General features: G+C 33.3%; 1 protein-coding gene across 3 annotated transcripts in view; it reads right to left on the bottom strand.

Moving 5' to 3' along the window:
• LOC123014089 (limbic system-associated membrane protein) overlaps nucleotides 1-24,375 on the bottom strand; it is a 183,597-nt gene that overhangs the window by 19,405 nt on the left and 139,817 nt on the right. For all 3 annotated transcript variants that reach the window (XM_044412971.1, XM_044412972.1, XM_044412970.1), the window contains one exon: nucleotides 8,449-8,546. In XM_044412971.1, coding sequence (XP_044268906.1) covers nucleotides 8,449-8,546 — 98 coding nt within the window. The remainder of the gene's footprint in view (nucleotides 1-8,448; nucleotides 8,547-24,375) is intronic.

The following is a 24,375-nucleotide window of genomic DNA, read 5'->3' as shown; positions in this document are numbered from 1 at the left end:
TAAAGTTTGCCACTTTGTTTTTATTCGTAGAGATAAAAGCTCTGCGACTGGTTACCTAATTCCTCCTTGACCCGTCTTCACAGGTCCGAAATGCGTTTTCATTTCGCTCTTGATGGTGTCACAACCGAAAGGTTCGACGAATCTCCTCGATAAATAATGTTACTCCATGTTCGATCGTGTTGTCGGGAATCGTGTTAGAATTGCGAATGGGGCGAAGAAAAGGAGAATGGGATAGATGAGAACGATGTTTTTTGTTGTTGGGCGCTTGCTTTGTTTCGTCACGGCAGTTAGCACGTGCTTCCGGGGGCCTTAATCGTTTCGCCGATTGTTTTTTCAATTGTTCGCCATTTTGCTTGCAGGAATTGTTCGCAGGCTTAAATGACACAATGACAGCTACACCTCATTAGAGGGGGAAAATTTTTAATTAAGAAATAAAGTGCGATAATTATTTTTCCTGCCGGCTATGACAATGCAACAAATTGGACGTAAAATCACAAAAACCTATTTCCTGAGTTTGTTTTTGCCACGGTGGAAATCCACTCTCCAGAATCAGAATATTTTATCTCTTGTTGCTATTACCCGTGAAGAACGTTCTAGCAGTATATTAAATCCTTGAAAAAACACCAGTTATGTCCTTGAATTCAGACTGCGTCAGAATCTCAGAAACTGTTAGCTTGATTTGATTAAATTTTTTATGAAAGATGGGATAATTCCGCATACTTTTGTAGAATAAGGATCGTTTTTTTTTTCTCATTCTATGACTCGTACCAGACTCGGATTAAGCTAAAATGCGCAATCGAATTTCTCATATTTTTTGCAATGCATGCTGGTCTCTACTGACTTGGGTGTGTCGTTAAAGTTTGGTCACGGTTTATTTATTTTCTGACAAGGTGAATTTGAATGGAAATTGGCGGATAACAAATGAAAGAAAAGAGTACCCGGAAAAATACATTTACATCATACAAAAGACGTGACTTTGGCATGTACTTACGTTCGTTCTACGGAGATTTAATTAACATAAAATGCTTCGTGGAAAAATCCTATAACGCAAGAAGGCTGCACCTTTTTCCATTTTCATTAGCAAATTTATATCACACATAGGAATGGTTTAATTTTCAACTCGATTCTTTTAATTTTTTAAATCTCGGTTTTAAAAATAAATATATTATATTTTTGAGCTACGACTAAGTAAGATCAAAGTTTATATTAAGTAAAGAAATTAAAATTAAACAATAACCTTATAAATTTATATACCTACAGTTTTTTTTTCTTTAGGCCAAATAAGAATTAATTTAACATTTCGTAATTGAGAATTACCTTAAAGATAGCCATATCCTCACCATTTGCAAAACGTGCCAAGATTTAAAAATTGAGATTTCCTAAATTCAATATTATTTTACATTCTCCAAAATACGGGAAACGCTAGTTTAAGTCTGGAGCCTATTTCCCTAGTTTACCTCTTCCAATATCCCGTTTTATGTAGTTTGCAAGATCAGTATTATGTTTGTTTCTATACAAAGATGGTGCTAAAAATTTACTGTTATAGCGAAAATTTCATATTCCTTTCATCCAAAATGTTTACTTTCTTATTATCTGGCCCGTATTGCACTTTCCGAGCAGATTTCTACCAATACGAATTTTGTTTAAAAACAAAATTCAATTAAAGTTATTTTGAAGTCGGCCCAAGCTTCGAGCTCTTTGCCAGGAAGCCATATTTCAGGCCCGAACGCATGCATTCTTGCAACAATTCCTTTCATTGCGCTTTAGAGAATGAAATATGTTCTACCGACTTAATAACAGTCATGATTAATTCAAATGAAGAGCAGAATGTTCGCCAAAAATAGTCAAAGTGCCAGTTTTAATAATGTACGTCCTCGAAGACGAAGTTTTCTCGCATGGAAATCGCGCGAGTTTTCCGAATGGGAGAAAAAGAACAAAATGTAAATGTTTCTGTAATTTCTTAAACAATATTTCTCTCAGTAACGCTTTCGCAGATGACGAACGGCCAACATTAGGAAAGTACGTGAGTCCATTGCTGCCATCCACACTCTCAACAACGGACCGTATTTACCAACTATCGCCGAATAAATAACTCAATTCCATACACTTTATTACACAGATTTAGTAACACTTCATGAGTCCAATAAAAAGTTTTAGGTTTATGGCCGATATATCAAGCTAATAATTCAGCGGCACTTGTTCGCGCCACGATGAACTATACCGCTTCAAAGATATATGTCTTACCTGTTAGGCGAGCTTTCGCACTAAATTTCAACCAACTTCCTCGTTTTTAATTTATTAAAATCGCGATCGAATGCAAAAGCTTCACCGAATCTGCACAGATTCAGACATAAATTTGCAAGATTTTTAAGCACTGCTTTAAATTTGATCGAAACTGAATTTCTGGATTATTGCAACCAAAAGTACTGTTCCTAAAATACAAAATTTAAATTTATGAACAGTACAGTAGTTACGTTACTGTAAAAACAGGAATTCAGTAAACACATCTTACCAGGAAAAACTACTTTTCATTATTGTCCTCTTTATCCAATTCTAGTTTTCATTAAGTAAAACTAGAATAGTTTTTCTTTTTTCGCCTTATTAATTATTACTCGTATTTAAAAAAAAATATTAATTTTTAAACCATTAAAATTTAAAATATTTTTCAAATACTTAAGCATTTATTAATTCATTTCTAAAAAAGTTGGTAGTTTATAAAAAAAATGTTCAAATGAAATTGAGAAAACTTTGTATGTTGCGTGGAAATAATAGTATATTATATACAGAGGTGGGAGGTGCTTCATCACCAAGGCGAAATTTAATGACAAAGTCGCGAAGCGCCGCGGTTAGCAAAAGGCCGAGGTACGATGAAGCAACGACCACCAAGGTTTGTATACTATTTTATTAATCCTTTTTAAACAACAGAAAACTAATAAAAAATTTATTAGATTTTGTAAAATATGACATACGACAGATCAGGTTGGGAAGTAGTCACTTCCTTATCATAAATATATTACAGTTTTGAAATTTTTTATAGCTTGAGAGAAAAGTATAGTATTAAATACTATTAATTTAATTAAGCAATTAATTTAAAATAATCTTTCTACTTGAACATTTTTCTTGAACAACTTCGTAACTGTGGTTTTTGAGGTGAAATAGATATTTAACTTCTGTGTAAAGAAAAGTGAGAAAATGGCGATTGAAATGGTACGAAGTGTTTGGTTAGTTTTGGTTCATGTGAAAAAAAAATTTTGTATTTTGCAGCAGAATTATAAATACTAGTCTTTAGGACTACCATATTTTAAATAAAAAAAATCTCGAATATAATCGAGTTTTTAGTATTTTTGATAAGAATATTAATTTTTTTAGTAAAAATGTTTATCAAACTTTTAGAAACAGAAAAATTATAATACTTCTCGATAACTTTAACAATTATTTTTTTTTTTTGATGTAGAAACACACTTGCTTGTTATGCGCTTTTCAATATAGTGTTAAATCTACTTTTCAATAAAAAGGACAATAAGCTCTGATAAAATAGTTTTTGTAACTGCACATTACTTTTTTATTTCTTTCTAGATTTTGTAGCCTCTTAAATGGAGGACTGGATAATAACATACTGCCTTCTGTCATTAATAACAAAGAAAATCTTATCAAAATCGTGTCAATCATTTGAATTTTTATACCTTTTTTTATTTCTTACAGTTAAATTGAAAACAGTAAAATGTCATCAGATTTTTTTTCAATGACCTACAGTTTAGTCGTTTTTAGTCAAAGCAGATGAAAACTAAAAGTATTTTTTAATGGATCTTTGTAATATTTTTAAACACTTATGTAAAACAATAACATTGTTTTTGCTTTTTGTTTTTAATTCATAAATTTTTGCTAGTTTACTAGTGACATTTAAAAATTGAAACGTAGTTGGACTAGAAGTTTCAAATAAAAAAGGTGGAAATCATTGCGTTTCAGAAAGTATTATTAGTTAATTGTCGTAAAAATGCTCGTAAAACAAGATGGTCCTTGTCGAGCAAGTGGATTAGAGATTTTCTGTAAATATCGAGCGTCCATTCACTCGGAATATCGCCGGGATCTGCTACATTTCATTCGGGTCCCTAACATAATCATTATTGTCCTCCGATTTAGCCGAGCTTAATGAATCAAATCCGGCGCTTCAAACAAAATAATAATAAAACCGAATGGAAGTATTGATTTGAGCGTCGGTTCTAAATTAAAATCGTCGTCGCTGCCGTTTTCCTGAATATGCAGAAAATTAGGGCTGAAGAAAATAAGCCATTTGAGAAAAAATCCCGGTTTAAAATATAAGCACGAGCGAGCAGAAATATTGGAAGAGATTAAAGGCATGGGAAAAATAAAGGATTATTTGACACACAATTAAAACGCCGCCGAGGGACGCCATATTTTTTGCAGGAAGTTTAACTGGCTCAAAGCGTGCAGCTTCTTGAGGAATTTCTCAAAAATTTATGATCTAGGAGATGCTCGTCAGAGCGGTTTCGGCGGAGCACTCTACATACAGGCTTACACTGAAAGCTCCCTGGTGAATAATTCAATAACTATACCTACATCTGACAGTAATTTCAGTCAGAGTCGGATAAATTAAAGGTTGGTTTTTTTGAATTTGAACGTTACTGAAAACTTCAGATACGAATCAATTTCGTAAGAAAAAAATTACGTGCTTAAACTTGAATTACAAAATAAACAACTATGTTTAAAATGAGCGACACAACGTGCCGGAGAGAACAATAAGGTGGATATTGTTCACGAATATTTGAAGGATCAACATTTCAAATAATATATTCTTTACAATGAAAGTGTATTTGTGATATATCACTGAGCATTGGATAAAAGTCCTTTTAGAAGAAATAAAAGAAAATTTGTTTTGTGCTTAAATCGAACAAAATAAACAAGAGCGGCTCCGCCAAACCTAAAAAAGCTTTATCTCTTTTCAAGCAAAGTATGCGCTTATGTCGCTAAAATAACACAATAATATCAGAGAAAATCTGCAAAAATCGTTCACTTTTAAGTTTCTCATACTTATTGGCTATTTCCAGTGCTCTCCTTAGACAATTTTTTTCATTTAAAGCCGAAACCGGTTTTTGGATCAATCAATCGTCAACAGCCGATTTTTATTATTAATGTCAAGCCAATTGAGCATACCCCTCGTTTTGTTTGCTAAAAGACCCAGCAAGAATCATTGAAATTTAATTAATCTCACATTGTACCATTTGCAGATGCCCATAAATAATGCCTTTCGTGCGTCGTGACCTCAAATAAAATATGCTAGAACTTGTTATCCGATTATTGACCGGTACTTGCGTGCTTTAAATCATCGTTTCAAATGACACGTTTTTTTCAGCGATCCGCGATTTTCCAGCCGGAAATGATGTTAATACAGCACATATCCGGCTTAACACGTCTATTTCTGCGCATGACTGAGCGTGTCAGCCGCAAACGCGCCATTTCCATATAAATTATCAATTTGATACGAGATAACACGTTTTAGTGTAAAAAGCAAAGTCGAGTTGAACGTTTTTTGGAGGAAAGGACGACGATTGGGTGGATAGTAAAGGCCGATGCATGGATAAAGGCCGATCTAATGATTCGGACCCCAACGCAACTGCATATTGATTGTAAAGCCGTTGGAGAGATTCTTAACCCACTTTGGAGCTTCCGGGCATAGATTGGAGGCGGCAAAACGGATTCCCTTACACTTTCGGCTTTTAAGGAAAGTTCAATTAAAATATAACAAAATAAAAGTTTTAAAATAAATTCTGAATCTTAATTTCATACCAACCCGGCGCATCCACCAAATTAGTATAAGCTTCGCTACACTCAAGATTAAAAAAGAATACCAGAAATAAAAATTATTGATTGATCCAATTTTGTGAGAGATCAATATTTAAATAAGTGAAAAAATGTTATTTGGACCTTTTCTCACAAAATGTTTATTAAAATTCCATTGTGAAATCACAAAATGGTGTCGAATGGACAAAAATAAACTTACTGTCTAAAGATGGTCATTATAAAAATTGGCAGAAACATGTAGCACGCAATTTTAATAAAGATTTTGAAAGAACAGAACATTTTTCCCCTTATCTAAGAAATAAAAAGTTATAATTTTTGAGTAGTGGTCTTTACAAAAATCACAAAGTCAAGAAATGTGACAAAAATGACGAAAACGTGAAAAAAAAAACAATAAAGATCAAAAATTTGAATTTATTTAGTAAAAATTTTGTATGAAATGATCATTTGGTTTGATTTGGGTTGTTTATTCTGGAAATTAAATTATTTCAGTAACAATTATGTAAAAACAGATATAATAAAAATTAAATTTTGTCCAATATTATTGAAAAAAAATGCCATCAAAAAATTAATATATTGCAACATAATAGGGAAATATGATACTTTTTCTGTCACGATTGGAGCACTAACGTAGTTGTTATGCAAACAAATTGCGTTTTTAACATCTGATGGGCTTGTAACTTTTGTGATGAATTATTTCCCGACCTTCAAAATGTTAGGAATCGGTTTATTATTATAGCGATTGTGAACAAATTTTATTTTATTTTCAAATATTTGTTTTAATGCATCTTGCATGTCTGCTTTTAATATTAAACCAATACAACATGTCTTTAACTGGCTAGTAGGTTTAGTTACTTTTAACATAATAAACACTGTTCATCACTACCAATGACATAAAACCATAAAAACCACAACATTAGTGTTCGTCATGCGACATAATAAAATTTGTGATAATTGCCTAGTAAAATTCTGCTTTTCTCACGAAATTAAGTGACTTTAACCAACAACGGTCATTACCACAAGAGGATATTATTATACGATTAAGGCGAAAAGCAGTAAATTAAAGTTGTTGCATCTGCATTTGATAATTAGTTCACAATAAAAATAATGTTAAGCCTCTGAGAGCAGAAAAACCAGTTTTAAATTAGTTTCCATAATTCCCGGCAGAGCCCGACTAATTAGCTGGTATTTAATAGCCATTCCCGTACTAGCCTCAATTATAATAAATATCATCCCAAACTAACGGCTTTCTGTTAACCCCCGGAGTATAAACTGAGTCTCTCCGGACCCTCGTTTAGTGTAAATACGAATAAGCGCTGTTTTTGCGTAGGAACAGAGCAATTCCGGTCGTTTTTAAATTTTGTAAAAGAATCGATTCGTTTGGTATTATTCTTTGATCTCGAAAGAATAACTTGAAGAGGAGTTTCATTATTTTCAGGTCGCTTTTCTGTACGACTGGCTCTGATTCGATCACCACATATTGAACTTTGCGAGCGAATTTTCCACGAATGGGAAAAATAAAACCGGCAACTATAACATTAATTTGCTCTTTTATTCATGGGTTTCTAGTTTAGGAGCGTTATTTACAGCAGGCACGCTGTTATCGTTCATTTTTCTGGCAGACGTGAATAACTCGAGCGTCAAAAATGCATAAATTACCGTAATTTTGCCGACGTATGTGTTTAATATACAAGTTTCAGGCGGTAGGTAACCTTAGTTAGGTGCTATCAGCATCTATACAAATTATAAAGGACCCTAACCGCATGCGATATATGGCGCTGTGCGGTGATGTAATTCTCCGGATTAATTCTGCTGGAATTACGGCCAATAGTGGAGAAGAATTCTAAAGCGATTTTGAGGAAAACTTGATGTAAAAATTCAAGTATGAAATTTTGCAGTGACCAGAATTTGGTGCCAAGTTTTAACTCTATTTGATTTGAAAATAATTCGCAATTTTGGTCCGCAAAAATTCAAATGACATTTTACGCATTTCTAGGGACTTGGGAAAGTAGATAAAACGTTGTTGAGTCGAGTTTGAAAACAATTAAAGTTTTTGAATTTTTCAAGATGTTAAAAATCATGGAAAAAAATGTTATTTGGACCTTTTCTCACAATATGTTTATTAAAATTCCATTCTGAAATCACAAAATGGTGTTTAATGGACAAAAATAAACACGGTCAATTATAAACTTACTGTCTAAAGATGGTCATTATAAAAATTGGCATTACGTATTTCTAGGGACTTGGAAAAGTAGATAAAACGTTGTTGGGTCGAGTTTGAAAACAATTAAAGTTTTTGAAATTTTCAAGATGTTAAAAATCATGGATCATTATGAGAATATAGTTTTCTAGACGTAAAATCTTGTTAAAATGCTCTACGACGAGTAGCTTTCAAATTATATTTCGTTATTCTATTATTTACTTGTGTTTCAATTGCTATAATTACTTAGTCAAAGCAATGTTACAGATTACAGACGAAAGATCCCTATAAATTTGGGATCAATAATCTCACCTTTTTGTAAAAAACGGTGAAAGTTATTTCATCGGATGGTATTGTCCTTTATCAGAGTATAAGTGTTCGTTCACCCCTCGAATTAATCTCAATAAATGTTTTCTTTATGATTCACTCACCTCAGGTTGGTTCTCCCCATGGACAATACAGACCAGCTGCGCCTCCTGACCTTCCCCTGAATGAACCAGCGGTTTCTCGACAGAAATTTCCGGGGGATCTGTAACAAATTCTCTCATAAGTATTGAATCTCCGTATTGTTTCCGTACTTGTAATAACAAAGTAGGGAATATGTTCGCTTAATTAACTCCGGAAAGCATATTTTGTACCATATTCATCACGATAGATACGATCAAAATTATTAAAACCACCTCTTTTACATGTAAAAGCGATACCTTATTCGAGCTTTATCGTCTAAGATCGCTCTTGACAAAAGACCGCAAGCCGCAAAACCCGAACGCTATAAATAATAAACGAAAAGCGAGCTTAGGTGTACGCAGTATTGCCTAATTAACACCGGAGGATCCGCCTTGTGCCATTTATTTCCCGGCCTTTGGCATAAATCAACCCGCTCAATAGGTTTAAGGGTGATTCATTAACATTTTTGCGAAATATTTACGACTGAGTGAAAAACTGCAAAGTTCCATGAGGCTTGAAATATTAATTCCAATTTTATACAGCTAATGCATTAGTTGTGTTACATTAAAATTAAATTAGATCCTCGACCGATTCTTTCTTGCCTGAACAAGATAATTTCATTCGCGAAACTAGCACGACGAGGGTTTATAATTAGGAAAAAATTTCGCGTCGAGCTGGGGAATTTTAATGTGCACAATTAGGATCAGTTAGAAGAAAAATTAAAAATCGTTTTTTTACTAAATTAAGTTTCATCTTTTCACTGACTAAATTTAGAATTTATTAATTATACAAATCGAAATGGTTGCCATTCCCGAGTTGGACTTAAATAATGCGCATTTACCATGATATTGCATACTGCAAACATTTAATTATTCGCTAATGCTAAGCATCCAGGTCAGGGTGTAAAGCAGAATCACAGAGGCTTTTGTGATTACCGATTGTGGTTTGCAGATCGTTAATAATCATTACATGTCGTTATTGGTACGATGTTGTTATCAGTAATGTTGGAGAGTGTAAGCGACTACACTTTGTTAGGTTAAATTGACTTGCTTGCATAAATTCATATTTTATCGGGATTTAGGTGTTCCTATTTCAATTATAACCATTATATTGTCTTAACAACCTTGTTTGCTAACAGACACACACATACCTGCCATATACGAAAATTGCTATTAGATAGAATCGTTACCAGAATACGCTCACTGAACAGTTCCGCTCTATTAAACATTTCGTCTGTAAACATTGACTATTTAATTGACGCTAATGCAAAACAAATCAAAAATTAAAGAAAAACCAGCACAATATTTGGCATCCAGAAACCCAATTAAATTTAAATGCTGTTTAAAAATAGTGAACCCGTTTCACTGCTGTCAATATTTCAGCCAATTTCGACATTTTTTAAATATTAAATTATTTTATAACAAGAAACTGACAGTAATAGACTGTAATCAGAACCATGGCAATATTTGTAGAATTAGGAATCCAAAAACCATTATTTAAAAAAAAAACCTGTTAAAACACAAGCGTATTATTACACTTCTGTGATGTTAATTTATGTAATTTTATTTTACTAGTGATCAAAATAGTTACGACTCATCCGTTATTCAAAGACAAACAAAAACTTTGTGTAGGTCTTGTTGCGTATTTACTGAAGCAAACATTTGAAACATTTTCTGTTCTAACAGTTTCAAGGGAGGTTTGGATTTAATAATGTACATTGTTGAATAAAAATTTACATCGAAACTAAACATTACATAAGATTTTTTTCAAAAGTAAAGTTTATCTTTGAATTGAAATTGCGTTGCATTAATACAAATTGGTTTAAACTAAAAACTAATGCAAACATTTGTTCCTATTTGTGTTTCAATAAACTAGAATTCAATAGAATTCCAGTTATTTCTATAAAATTGGAATTTTATAGATTATATATTTACCGCTGTTAATACTATTTAATTCGACGTCGGTTTGTTAGAATTAAAATTCATGATAAATTAATTGTTGGTTCGTTGGCTATATTTTTATTTTATTATTTTTTATTTAAATTTTATTTTTATAGAAACCCATTAATCAAATACATAGTGGGGACTCATCTAGTTGTAAAGAATTTCTAAAACCAACTGCTCCCTAAATAAGCACTTATGCCCCTTAAAAATATTTTTCTTCTGTTAATTTCCTCTAAGCCCGCCATTCTGTGATAATCTTGAGTGATGATTCAATTAAAGTACTCGCAGTGTACATTGCCACTATTGTCTATAACGTTAATTAGCAATTATGTTAGCTTTTCTCTCCTCAAGATCTCGTAGCGTATCCTGGAACTGTTATCTTTATGTTTTTAGAAAACGTCCCTTCCACTGATATCAACGTTACTTAGACCGTAACCATGTAGCATGTAACAAATGACACTTATTAAACAAGCAGAGACGTACTGAACATTTTTCTTTGCTTGGATAGGAAGTATGATTATTTCGGACATTCTTACTCGCATGGACATCGTTTTGGTAATACTGCACTACTTTATTACAGCACTTAGAGAACTGAAATGTCCTTTTTATTACCACCACCATTTAATTTTGTACATTTGTAGGAGGAAATTTGAGCATATTTACGACTTGAATTAAAGTTTTTAATTTCTGGAAAATCTCGTCGGAGATTTATTCATAAAGTAAATTGTTTACCGATACTGTTGACAAATTACAGAATAATTTTCTCGTAGGCTATAAATTCTTCGTCCTTAGTTGAGTAGTTTTACCGCGGAAAGTTTAATAGATTTTCGAAATTCTAGTTGGGCAATAAATAATAATTTAAGAAGTAAAAGTCGTTGGGGTCTATAGATAAATAAAACCCGTGATGATTAATTAACACAGCGTACAGCTTTAACACGATATAATAAGGATTCAAGCAGATTTACACTCTGGCACGGTTAAATTTATGTTTATATCCTCGGTGCGTAATTAATATTCTCTCCAGATCGACGAGACCTCGTCTCATTGTAAGACTAAAACTACACATAAACTGGAGCAATCTATCTCCAACAATCTTAGTCGAGGCAACCGCAGACCGCACTCATTGCATTTAATGCATTTCCTAGCAGCGGCCCTGGGAATTTCGATTGCGTTTTAAATCCACGAAAATATAGCGATGGGTCGCTTAATTGCGGCTTATTCAACATAATGGCCACATTACAGTTGAGTGTTAATATTTTTCACGTGTTACAGATTTCGGTATAATGAATGGAAGTGTTATTGCATTCAATGAATGAACGTCTGGTTATCTCATAGTATAGAGCTTTTTACGTCCGCATTATGCGCTAATTTTCGCAAAATCTGGTTTATGAATAGCGTGGTCGGTTGTTTTATCGTACTTGAACTGCGACAGACGTTTGTTATCGCGGAATATGTGCATGAAAATGTTGAAGTAACTTACCGCAAATAAAATTTCTATTACCAGCGCACATTATTCTTGTTTAGACGCAAAATAAAAAGCAAATGGATAATGCAAACATATAAACAATTTAAACATACAAGGCAGTCAATTTTTCAAAATATTTAATAAATCAAATAACTAAGTAAAACAATTTTTTAACAGTTTTTTTTATGGATAAAAACTGGAGAACAAAATACTCGTTTTCCATCGATTGAGAGACAGACCAACATTTTTTCCAGCGATTGCACTTAAATATTGAGGGAGCGTCGAGGACGTATTGTCTCCAAAGAACCGGCTTAACAATAGTCAATTGGAAATATTCAATAGATACCCATTTAACCCGCGATTATACCGAATTTACCTGCAAATACGGTTAAGTCACGTGTAAACCTGATAACAGTTGTATCAAGCCCAATAATGAGCTGTCAGCGACAGCATCCCCGGGTTTGTTTATCATGCGTCCTTTTGGAACATCACCCTTCTTCAAACCCCATCCCGGTATGTCGGACACATGCCTGTCTATTTGCTTTGGTAAATAATGGCCTGGAATTATGCCATATACCATTGTCAATCACAGGTGCCACTGAAGAGTTTTAAACGTCAAATAAGCGATTTCCTAATCGATTCGATCTAATTTGACTTGTATGGAGAGCTAATTTAGAAATATCTTCGATTTGCAATCACCCTTTTGACGCTATGTGTATCATTTTTACACTTTGCTTTGGATAAATAGCTCGCGGCGGGGCGATCAATTCGTTTCACACCGGCTAAATTCACACAAGGATTTTAAAATGATTTACAGCACGATTAAGGTAACTAAAATAGGATTTCTGCTGCAACTTTTCACAAACATTACAGACCCCGAAATAAATTAAATACGTTTAACTAATTTAATAATGGCCCGGCGCCTCCACCATTTTTATTATTGGTGTGAATTCCAGCGCAAAAACAAACCAAAATGTAAGTATTGTAAATATTTGTTATATTTGGTGGAAATGAAGGACGATTGGAGTAAAATACTGATTTATTACGGGGCTGCTACGTTTCGATAACGTCCGTTATCATCTTCAGGCATTTCGACTTGTGTGAAAATGTAAAATTGAAATGCAGAGTCAAACTGTGAAATTCCAACTAATAACTTGCACCTAACACATCTTCAATTTATTCGAAGCTCTTATGTAAATGACTCACAGCTGCTCCAGTTATAATTTCTGTCAGCATAATGTGCATTAATGTTGAATATCCTAAGAATTTCCTCCAATTACAATTCATGAAGCGGCCCTAGAATCAAGGTGGAGTATTGTTCCCGCGTCACGCAGCTGCAACTTAATGTTGCAACAACAAAATTCGGTGCACGGGTGCAACATTCGGTATTCTGGCAAGAAGGCCGATTTACAGCGGTGTAATTTTCCAGTTTGACAATATGATGTTCGAGGGGATAATTTCAAGAGTGAAATATTTACAACGTGGATATAATTTTGAGAGTAAACAAAAGCTCTGGTAAATTGCTGAAGCAATTTCCTAATAGACAATTCGAAAAATTTATTGATATTAAAGTAAAAGGGAATATTTCTGGGTTTGTGTTATCAGTTGCGCAAAGGTTGTAAATTTTACAGAATCGCTTTAATATAAAGTGGTGCTTGGGTGCAGGGATGCATCCGAAAACTAGCTGAAATATAGTTCTTAAAATCATGAACAGGGACATAAATTCATCACATAAATTTTTAAAATGAAGGAATAAATCGTTGCAACCCCAAACATCAATTAATTAGCCAACTTAATTAGCTAATGAAACGCACTGTACTGGAATTTCCTGATGTTAAGCAAATTTTATAACATGGCTCGTTACTCATCAGCTTATTCCTAGCGAGTAAATTAAAGCGAAAAAAAATAAGGGATTATTGAAGCGTGAGTTCCGTAAAACAAGACTGTTTAGAAAAGCACATTAAAATAAGACGTCAATTTCAAAGCAGTTGTCCCACGTTCGTTTGCAGTTTTAACGGATGGGAGATTAAACGAAGTTTCCGGTCATTCCGTTAATGCCCCTACGAAGGGTTGCCCATCCGTGAGGGTTAAGTGCATGATCACAGCGAAATTTTATTACAACTGTAGTCTTGATTTGTTTTATTCGCTCAAGGGTTAAATTGTTTGATCTTGTATTTGAATATTTATTTCTTTGGAGTGTTAAGTACCTGGCAGCGGCAACTAATGTTCTTTGTTGTCTACGGAGGCGCCAGGAAATTTGTCTAGTTTGCACAGCTTTATTTGTCTCTTCAAAAGGCAAACACTTACTTTGTGTTTAAAGAAAAATCGTGTGATTACATCTGCAGTTGAGAACCTTAAAAAGCTGACCTTTTCAAATTCGAATTCTTGAATTAGTGCTCGGGGTGATTGCTAGGTGCACAATGAGCTCTCAGATAAGGAAATAAACTTGAACGGTTTTATTGAATTTTGGTTTATGTTTCACAGGAGCAAGGAGAAAACGTGTTGTAGAAAAAAAAAGTCGCATTAAACTTTCCTTAGTGAAAACATTTCAGCCAATGTGAAAATTTGTGGCAAATTTATTCCTCAAGTGTTGTAAGATACTAATTAGGTGGTGATTGGTGTTGAGCGTCCTGGAGAGTTTTCTGCGAAATGGGTCTATTCCTGCCGGAAGTGGCTTACACGTGTTAAGTGAATTTGTGTGTGGCAGAACGCGTTGGGAGTTGGCTGACGACCTGGTGCTAGCAACAACGACGTTGCTGGTTTTGGAGTATTAGTTAGGGCGAGATTTACATGTATATTCAGTTAGGCGCAGGTAAATTAGGTTATAAGCGGCCGGGACATTGTTCACAGATTCGAGCCATGATTATCAGAGCTCGTCTGATAACAACTGTGATAACCCACCATTTGCATTTATATTTGAATTTTGATAAACACACAAAGCTGCTACATGGACGACATGACTCGGAGCGAGGCATATATACACGCCTATTTGCGTCAGCATTAGCCTTATTACCCGACCACTCTAAGATATTACTAAATTCGTGACTAAATTTGGGACTTAGCTCGACACTAATTAGCATTTCAAGGCAACTCGGCGCTAGAGAAACTTTACCATTTTACTAATTTGTTTTCTGATTCCGGGCTTAGTTCAAGGCGACAAGATCGCAGTTTCAACCCTTCGTACCACACAAATATTGAGTTACAAAAATTAATTCTACTTTCACCTACTCCAATAAGCGTCTTATTTCTATCGACGTTTCTTAGGGAGAAAGGGAGCGCGTTAATAACTTTATCCCTGCATTAATGGTTCGTACTCTCAAACTAAAGTAACCAAAGGTCAAACATTTCGCTTTATTAGTACTCTCAGAAATTAATATCCACTCCAGTTAATTTCCTAATTTAATCACTAGTTGTTTATACTTTTGCTGAGACTGACCAAATGGTTTTAAAGATGACCACCAGCTGGCCGTCATTACCATTTTTATGGTCTCGGCTTTATCGCTATTTTTATGTGACCGAAGCTGGCTTTTATTATTTGGAACGGCCTTAATACCATCTTAGTACGATAACATGAGCTTCATATTCCTTATTTTATTTACTGAAAGATGTGATCCCTTCTTTCTGTTTGCATATTATTTCAACCACGTTTGCTTCAGCCTGAAACTATGTAATTGTTTTTTATTATTTTTGGTTTTATGTAGTCTTTTATGATATCTTTTATTTTCTTTGTTATGTTGAACGCTTCTCGCGATATAACTGAGCCGCAAGTACAATACGAGAAAAATATGATTTTTATGGATGTTCCATTAGTAGCTTCTTGTCTTAAGTTTTGTTCCTTCTGATACCAAAGTTTACCTTCAAAGTGTTTCAAACTTATAACTTTGTCTTCCGTTGAATAACAAAATTATCTAGGAACAGTTTGCCGTTATAATTACATTAATTATTAACCGACTTAATTTTTTACAGCGCATTGTGTGTGACGAGGTCAGGTCAGCAGGAAAAAAATATAAAGCAGTTAATTTCTGTTATTAAATTTTAAGCAAAAAGTAAAACTAGGGCAATTTAGTTGACGCTCTCTGTAAATTATCCTGACAGGAAATAGGCAAGTCCTACAGGTCCCAAAGCTTTACTGAGGTTAACATGAAAGGCTGATTGAGTTACATACAATGTCCTTGAGGGAAAATGGTCACACAATTTTCGTGTTCAGTATCGTAAATCTCGCGCGTTAATTGTTGTATTTTGTCGCGTTAAAGCGCAATAACTGAAAGTACAAAACCGAGTAGAAAGTACCCATTAACCTGTCAACAAAATTATGTTTACCTCCGACAGTTAACACACTTTTGAAAAAATTTAATATAAAGCTAGTTTTTACTTGAAAAATCGATATTCGTGGGATAATTTCAAATCATCTGTCTTAGTATGTTAAAAAAATTGACACCCGAATCAATCACTTTTGTTCGCTTAATAGAACAGCTCACAACGGCGACCCCTGACCTTATTGTTGTTTGGGCGATTAGGCAGGGTTTCATGTCGCTGACCCGTCAGAAGCATCGATTTCATCCGAATTTTAAAAAGCTAAAAATAAGGATTTGTGGACGTTGTTCGTACATCCGAGTCACATCTTGCGATTTTTGATTCAGCTCGTGTTAAATAGTTAATAATATGCGGTGTTAGTAGTGGCCTACTGGGCCCTACTTTATGTGTCTGAGTCATCAATGATTCCAGACAGGCAAGGTCCAGGCTCTAAACCGAGCACCTTTACTGCTCCAGCCTATCGCCGCCCTTTCCCGATTAGAATACTTAATCGACGTGGCTTGGAATTATTGTGACATTTTCGAAATAAGCTGACTTCAAGGCGACTTAAAAGCAGCCATCTTAAGTGCAGCTTCAGCTTTATCCTGCACTCAGGTCCGTCTGCATAAGAATGTCAATAAAAAGTTGGCAAATATTTGCAGGAACAAGAGGCGCAATCTTGATGCAGATCTGAGAGTTTGAAGTTGGGAACTATCGAGTCATTCTTGGCAAGTTGGTTGATGATAGTTCAATAATGGCAGGGCGGGTTTAGGTCGGGCGGCTCTTTAGCGTCGCAGCATGTAGATAAAGGGTGATGTATGATCATGTTCGTGCAAGTGCAATTGTTTACAGTTAGTACGATGCATGCAGGTCGCACACTGCAGACACGGGACCGACTCCGTAATTTATTCGAGCCGATAAATGTTACACGTACATGATACATATGACTCAAGTTATAAACAATGATGGAGAAAGACTCACAACGTAGAATTAGCTCGACGACACGCTATATAAATATGAAAACTTTTATGGTTGGTGTTTAAATGGTTCGAGCTGCTTTTACTCTTATCTTGAACGTTTAATTAAGTGTATCAGCGAATAAATGGAGTCTTGAAAGAAAAATACATTTTGCAGCCTGTAATATGACCTCCATAACAGCCAGCGAACTAGACATTAAACGATATTGGAAACTAGTTGTGAAGTGATTTTAAAACTTATTTCATTTAGGTTAAGGAGAACGTTATTGCTCGTCAGCTTCAATGAAATTCACTATTTTTCTGATTAATGTAACTGCTAGATTTTTTTTAAATTTAAAATTATTCGTTAAATAACGCCCTTTAGCTAGAAAAGCTTGAATTAAATTTGCTTCCGTGCTACTGATAGAAAATCAATATAAAAAGAATTTTGTATTCTAAAATTTTATTTAAAATCCTTTTTTCCTTCCAAAACGAGTTGACTAAAAAGCTGTTGCAAATATTTTATTCTAAAATATTATTTAAAATCCTTTTTTTTTTCTTTCAAAACGAGTTGACTAAAAAGCTGTTGCAAATATTTTATTCTAAAATATTATTTAAAATCCTTTTTTTCCTCCCAAAACGAGTTGACTAAAATGCTGTTGCAAATATGAGTATACACTCATGTTTCGTATTTATTGTTGTATGTTTCGTTTTTATTGTTAGAAATTTAAACAGGTGATAGACTATTTAATTCTAAGACAAACGTATTGTATGAAAATATATTGAAAATACTATGTAAGGGAGCTACGCCCCCTGAAAAGAGTGCGTTCTTTAATGGATTTTTCCAAGTAATTCAGAATAGTTAAAATTACAAAATTTGGTACAGCTAATAACTTTTATACATCTAAACAAATTCAAAGATCAAATTTCAAAATTTGTAATTAGGGGGCGTTGAAAACTGAAGGAATATAGAGTAAAACGAATTTAATTTTAAATTTTTATGCTGTTTAAGTTCTGTAAGATACATTTTCAACTAATTTTACTCAAAAACGGCAATTTGTATTGAAACAACGCAAGAGACCTCTTTTTTGTGAGAAACTATGGACTTTAAGATTTTGTTCCTGAAAGTGGCAAAAAACTACAGCCAAAATAGTTACTCTATACTATCTATACTATATTTTTAACCTATACTCCTCAGTTTAAGACGCCCATAATTAAAAATTTCGACATTTTATCTTTGAATTCAAGTAGGTGTATAAAGGTTATTATCACCTATACCAAATTTTATAAAATAGTTTCTGAAATATTGAAAAAAAAAACATTAAAAGACGGGGAGTGTATCTCCCTTACGTACTTTACATAATAATCCGTTTTATTTTGATCCCCATTTAGATAGAACATTAAGATTCGGACCAATCTAAGAATCTTTATCTCAGAACAACAAATATATATATATATATATATATATATATATATACATTCGACATTCGAATTCACTTCAGCACTAGACATTAGTTTTGCTGATTAACAATTAACAAACAATTTTATTTAGTTTTTTTTTACATAAAACATTCACTGGTAAAATCTTTTACAACCTGTTGACCTCATTGACAAAATTATAAGTAAAATGTTGGAAATAAGCTACATTAAACAGTGTGAAATTAAAAAAAAATCAGGGCTGATTTACAAAATATTTAAATGACAACTTAATTCGAACTAGTTGAATCTTAAAATAAACTTTCATTCGCTTTTTGTAAATCGGACCTGGACACTTAATAGTAAAATGGCGCATTAATTTTCGAAAGCTTTCTCAAAAACAGAGTGTCTATATTACTTACATTCTTATACTAAGATTTCCAATTAACTCTGAGGTCCTAGAGCTGTCCCTTAGAGATTTCATTGTTATTGATAATGATCCCGAATGTAAAACCCTGCTTAAAGGGTCAGTTTAGTGAAATGGGTCCTTTAATGAGTATCTCAGAGTAGACTATAACCCTTCAAGATTACATATCGTATTAAAATTTAAAAAAATTAGTGCGATTATTCCAGATGAGACAAATATGTCGAATCGGTAACATATTACTAAAATTTAATCTGTACACCAAGTCTGTGATTTATAACAAAGGCATATAAACGTATGCGACCCCAAAATCACTATTTATTATCGAATAATGTGTTTATAATTCTCTATCAAATCCTATTAACTATTGACAGATAACTGATATTGCATACATCCGAGTTGAAATGATTGGTAGTTGAACTACTTTACGACGTAAATGAATGCAACGTTCTGAACGTGACAGCTATACATATTGTGCTGTAATTGAAATTGAAAAAGACGTAATTAATAGATAATGTTGCGTTATTTTGAAAGTTTTCTACTGTCAAAAGATGGGCCCGGAGAAAAACCGGATTGTAATTTATCTCATCGGGGAAAATTCCTTCACCATACAATAATGTTAATCGCAAGAAAAAACCTGTGATGCTGGTCACGTTAGGGAAAAGTTTATTGATGCTAAAGGGGGTACTCGACACTATAAGATGTTGTGCTATTGAGAAACCGCACAAAAGACTCGTTCAACTCACATGTCAACGATGACACGTGCTACTAAACCAGACGCGAATTACACGAACGTCTTTTTCGATAATGCGAAAACAGAGCTGTCGGAGCTTTATTAAACAGATAGAATTACCTCGGTTTTGACGAAGGTTGAAATGTTGATAAGATGTTTTCAAGCACGTTGCAACGAAGACAGGGCACGCAAAGCACACATTTTCTAATTTTTTGAATCTATCGAAAATTTCGAACACGAGAGGCGAAAATTACAATTTACAACTATTGATCATGAATTAATGTAAAAGCTGTTTTGGTTATGAATGCGATCTAGTTTTCAGCTTTAATTTTTAATGACATAATTATGGAGCTTAGGAGTTGGGGGTAAAGCTTCGGAATAATTTATCGAGAGTCAAATGACAAAGATGTGAAACGTTACTGCGTGGGAGAAATTATTGATTACTAAAAATTTTGAAATTGTGGTACCTATACAAAAAAAAATTATGACAAGTTAAATTTAGTAATTTATCTTTAATTCAATGTTTGGTCCACGTGATGCATAGTAAAAAAGCACTTGGTTAATTTATGGCTTGAGTTTGAAGTTTTAAACTAATTAAAACCTGTTTGCGAGCAAAGTTTAAAATGTTAGGTAAGTAAATAAATTTAGTGAGATGTCAATAAAATTTACCTCGAAGTTGCAGTACAGCCCTAGGTAATAGAATTTAGATATAAGATACATGTATTAATTAGGAAGGTAACTTCCTAAGTTGAAATTCTTCTGCACGTTTCAGCTCAATTTCATGATTAACAGACACAGAACTAATGCAATTAAACGTTTCCGAATGTGTATTCACGATTCATCCTTCGAAACAAAGTTCTAACGCATGACGTGAAAATATATTCGTTTATTTGATATCCGATAATTAAGCCACCTTCATTCATTAGTCTCACACATCGTTTCATCCATAAAAACTCATTAAAACAACCAAAATAAACATTCCCTGCAAAGTGACCAAGTTTTATTTAAAATATCTCTCAGGTCACGCATCTGCAGCATTTACCCAGGTTTTATGTCCCAAAAAAAAACGCAATTAGGTCAAAGAGGGGAAAATCTTATGCTTTGTGAATTCCTTCGTCCTTGTAATTGCAGCTGCAGGTCGAATGAGAATTGATCACAGCTTGCGAGGACACAAAGGATACTCGGGGATAATTGCGAGGGTTCGATTTTCTCCGACTATGCATTGCTTGTAATACAAATCGCTTGCAAATGTTGCCTTATCGATTTTCACTTGGACGGACTGAAGAAACGACTTCATATTTCTCCCTCGTGAGCAAGATTCATAAACAAATTTATCTTAGAGGAAAAAACATAAATGGACTCGACCGAAGAAATAGAAAACAATATGATCGATTATTATTTACGTCCTAACTCTTTAACACGTAAAGCTAATGCACCTGACTAAAGTCTCTGTTTTTAACAATATTAAAAAATATGTGAGAATTAATCCATTAATGTAATAAAAGGTAACTACGTGAAAATACAGTAACGCATTTAATCCAACTTAAAAAAAAGAGAAATCAGAAGATCGTTAAGGGTTAGAAAAACTTTAGAAATTCTTTGGAAACACATCTTAAAAATATTATTAAAATTAAATAAAAGACAAAGTAAGTAATATAAAAGGTAATTGTGTCAACATAAACGCATAAATTTGTACACGTAGGACCACAGTCAAGCAGTTAAAAAATCAAGAACTTAATAAAAGTAAAATATAGGAGTAGTATAGTAAAAAACAAGTTTCAGTGGCGTAGCCACGAGTTATTTTAAAGTACAACTGCTTCAAGGTCTTATGAAACAAGTTTTTATACTATTTTTTGCCTTCTTTATGCCATTTTTAAACATTTTTTTTTACTTTTATCGATTTAGGGATTGTTGTGACGTTTGGTAATGTGATACTTTTAAAAGTATAGTTGCCTTTTGACTATTAAAACATCAAGCATGATGATGTTGCGTTCTTTAAAATGTCTACTAAAGAATCAAAAAATTTCACAGATGTAAACGTAAAAATGTAAACTATAGCGTTAGAAGTTAAGATTTAAGCTGCTTGATGTTGAAAGAAAAATCTAAAGAGAGTATTAAAAGAACCGCAAGCAAGTAGTAAAAACAAAATTGAAATTTTAATAATACATAGTATTTTAGAATTTTGTTCATTAAAATGTGTACTTGAAAAACTCTTTTGATCTTCAAATACAGGTGTCCCAAAATTAGATACTACTTTTGCCTTTTCAATTCTATGAAAAAGTATTATTTATTTTCAATGGTAAATATAGGCTGTTTCAAAACGATGTTGTCAAACGTTAGGATAACGGTCATTGCGTTTGAAAATTTTTGCAAATAAACCACTTGTCGAAAATGAGCCGTTAGAGCCAATTTTGTCCAAAAACGTAATGATAAATGAGTGAATGTTTTAATAAGCAATATTATAAGTAAAATTTAAGATTTTTTAAATTCTAAGTGTGACTTGATCCTATTATGTAATATACAAGATGGTTTTGAAATAGTAAATAAATTTTACAGAGTGTAACACTGAAGTTAAATTTTGTTTCGTTGGCTTACTTCTGTGACCAGAATAGAAATTTTAAAAGTTTAATTCGAAATTTTGATATGAGGCCAAAATCGAAATAAACATTCTATTTTAAGTGTATGTGGAGTAACTGTTAATCATTACAGAACAACTGACAATAATGTTGCTTTATTTTTCAAATTTTGTTTGCCAACAAATTGCAAGTTGAGCAATTTAAGGCCGACATAAACTAGGCTTGTGAATAATTTCGCACATAATAACCGTCTCGGCGAAAAAATAAACAGGATCGTATATACTCTCTTTTGGAAAGGGCCGTTTGTAAAAATGAGCTATGTTTTTAATATCGCGCGAGGGCGCAATTCCTTCGTTCGGCGGCGCCTTAATCGAACTTTTTCAATCGGAATCACTTAAGTCCGCATGATGAATTTTGGGATTGTGGATCGTCGTAAGTCAGAAAGGGATCGGCCGAATGTGCAGATGTACCTGGCAGAGGATCCTAGTTAGTGGTGTTTACTCCGCAGGAGAGTTATAAATCAGGTCGGTTTTTGCCACGGCGGGAGTATCGCGAACTAACCGCTCCCTCGGGCTACGATTAGTCCGATAAGCTGATCCACTCTCAGGCCAGTAAAACCAACAGAGACAGACATTGTTCGGTCGAACACATTTTCCCGACAGAGGATTTTCCTGCCAATTAAATGTTCAAACAAGAGTTTTGTTCTGGCTTTTTTCCGGAGATTTGGAGCCACACCGGTGCGATTAAATGCACTAATTACTGATACATATTCTTAGATAAGGTTTACGGTGAACGCTCTCTGTTGGTTTATCGGTTGAATGGCTTTTAATTGCAAAGTTAAATTGAAAAAGGCAGACATAGTTTCCACGAGAGAAATATGGTCACACAGTTCCGTATCTTTTAAAGAGCAAAAGAGAACAGAAAATGCATTCTCCATTCGCAACTATTCTCATTTAGACAAAAATTGTAAAAAAAATTGATAAAATCCACTATATAAAACAATATTAAAAAATTAGGTATAGACAAAAATGTAAATATAAAATAAAAAATTTGAAAAAAAAATGTTTCACAAAAATAGTTCATAATTAAACTTAATAAATAATAGCTAGTAATAATAAAGTGCTAAGTAAATAATACTGATTTACTAAGTAAAATATTCTAAATGCTAAGTGAAATAATCTAAATGTTAAGTATTAAAATAAAATTTACTATGTGTAATAAAGTGTAACTTTTTATCTTTTAAGGCATTAAACACTCAAAATCACTGACTTAACATATGTCTACATACAGGCTGTCCGGAAAGTTGGGCAACGCCTTGAAAAGGAGTAATTGGGTAGTCCGCCAGAGTACTAAAAAAATGTAACGAAAATTCTATCTGTCAAAAAATTTTAACATTTTTTAGGTTTTTATTTTTTGACATTTGACATTTTGTTATGTTTATTTAATGATACTAATGATCTTGTATATGTTTTTTTTATAATTATTCAGTGAAAGTACCAAAATTTTGCCAAAAAAAGCCACAAATAAAATTAAACAGAGTTAGAATTTAGGATACAGCTTTCTTGTTTCCTCTTCTAATATCCTGTAGCAAAATAGTAGTAGTAAGTTGCAAGCACAAAGTTGAGAAACACATGAGTGCTTGAAGCACCTTCTGCAACAAGTGCTTTATACTATTTTTTCTATTTTGCCGTTTTATATCATTTTATAAATTAAGAGAGGAAAATTTTATTTTTTTTTATTCTAGAGAATTTTGCAACGGTTGGCGACATTTATGTGGAATAATTTTAGGTGGCTGTAAAAAATAAAAATAATTCTTATTTTCACATTTGAAATTGAATTGTGAAGAAAGTCCGTCACTAAAATTAAATTAACGCCAACAACTTACTAAAGCACTCAAATGACGTCATTTGGGTGTTGGAATTGACTTATTCTAAATGCAAAATAGAAGAAAAAAAAATTCCAACAGAAATAAATAGAATCAAAATGCAAAATTTAAACTCTCATAACTTCGAAATTTTTATAGATAGATTTTTTTAAACATTTTTGTTATTGTCTAGGGCTCCGTTCGATGATAACTGTATGTTTGACGCCTGCGCATGTTATTG

The sequence above is a fragment of the Tribolium madens genome, unplaced genomic scaffold, assembly GCF_015345945.1.
Source record: "Tribolium madens isolate multiple individuals breed KSU strain unplaced genomic scaffold, Tmad_KSU_1.1 Scaffold_97;HRSCAF=244;Tcas5.2_LG3a, whole genome shotgun sequence".
Lineage (NCBI taxonomy): Eukaryota > Metazoa > Arthropoda > Insecta > Coleoptera > Tenebrionidae > Tribolium > Tribolium madens.
The sequence above is the reverse complement of the archived record's forward strand: the minus strand, read 5'-3'. Positions and strand labels throughout refer to the sequence as shown.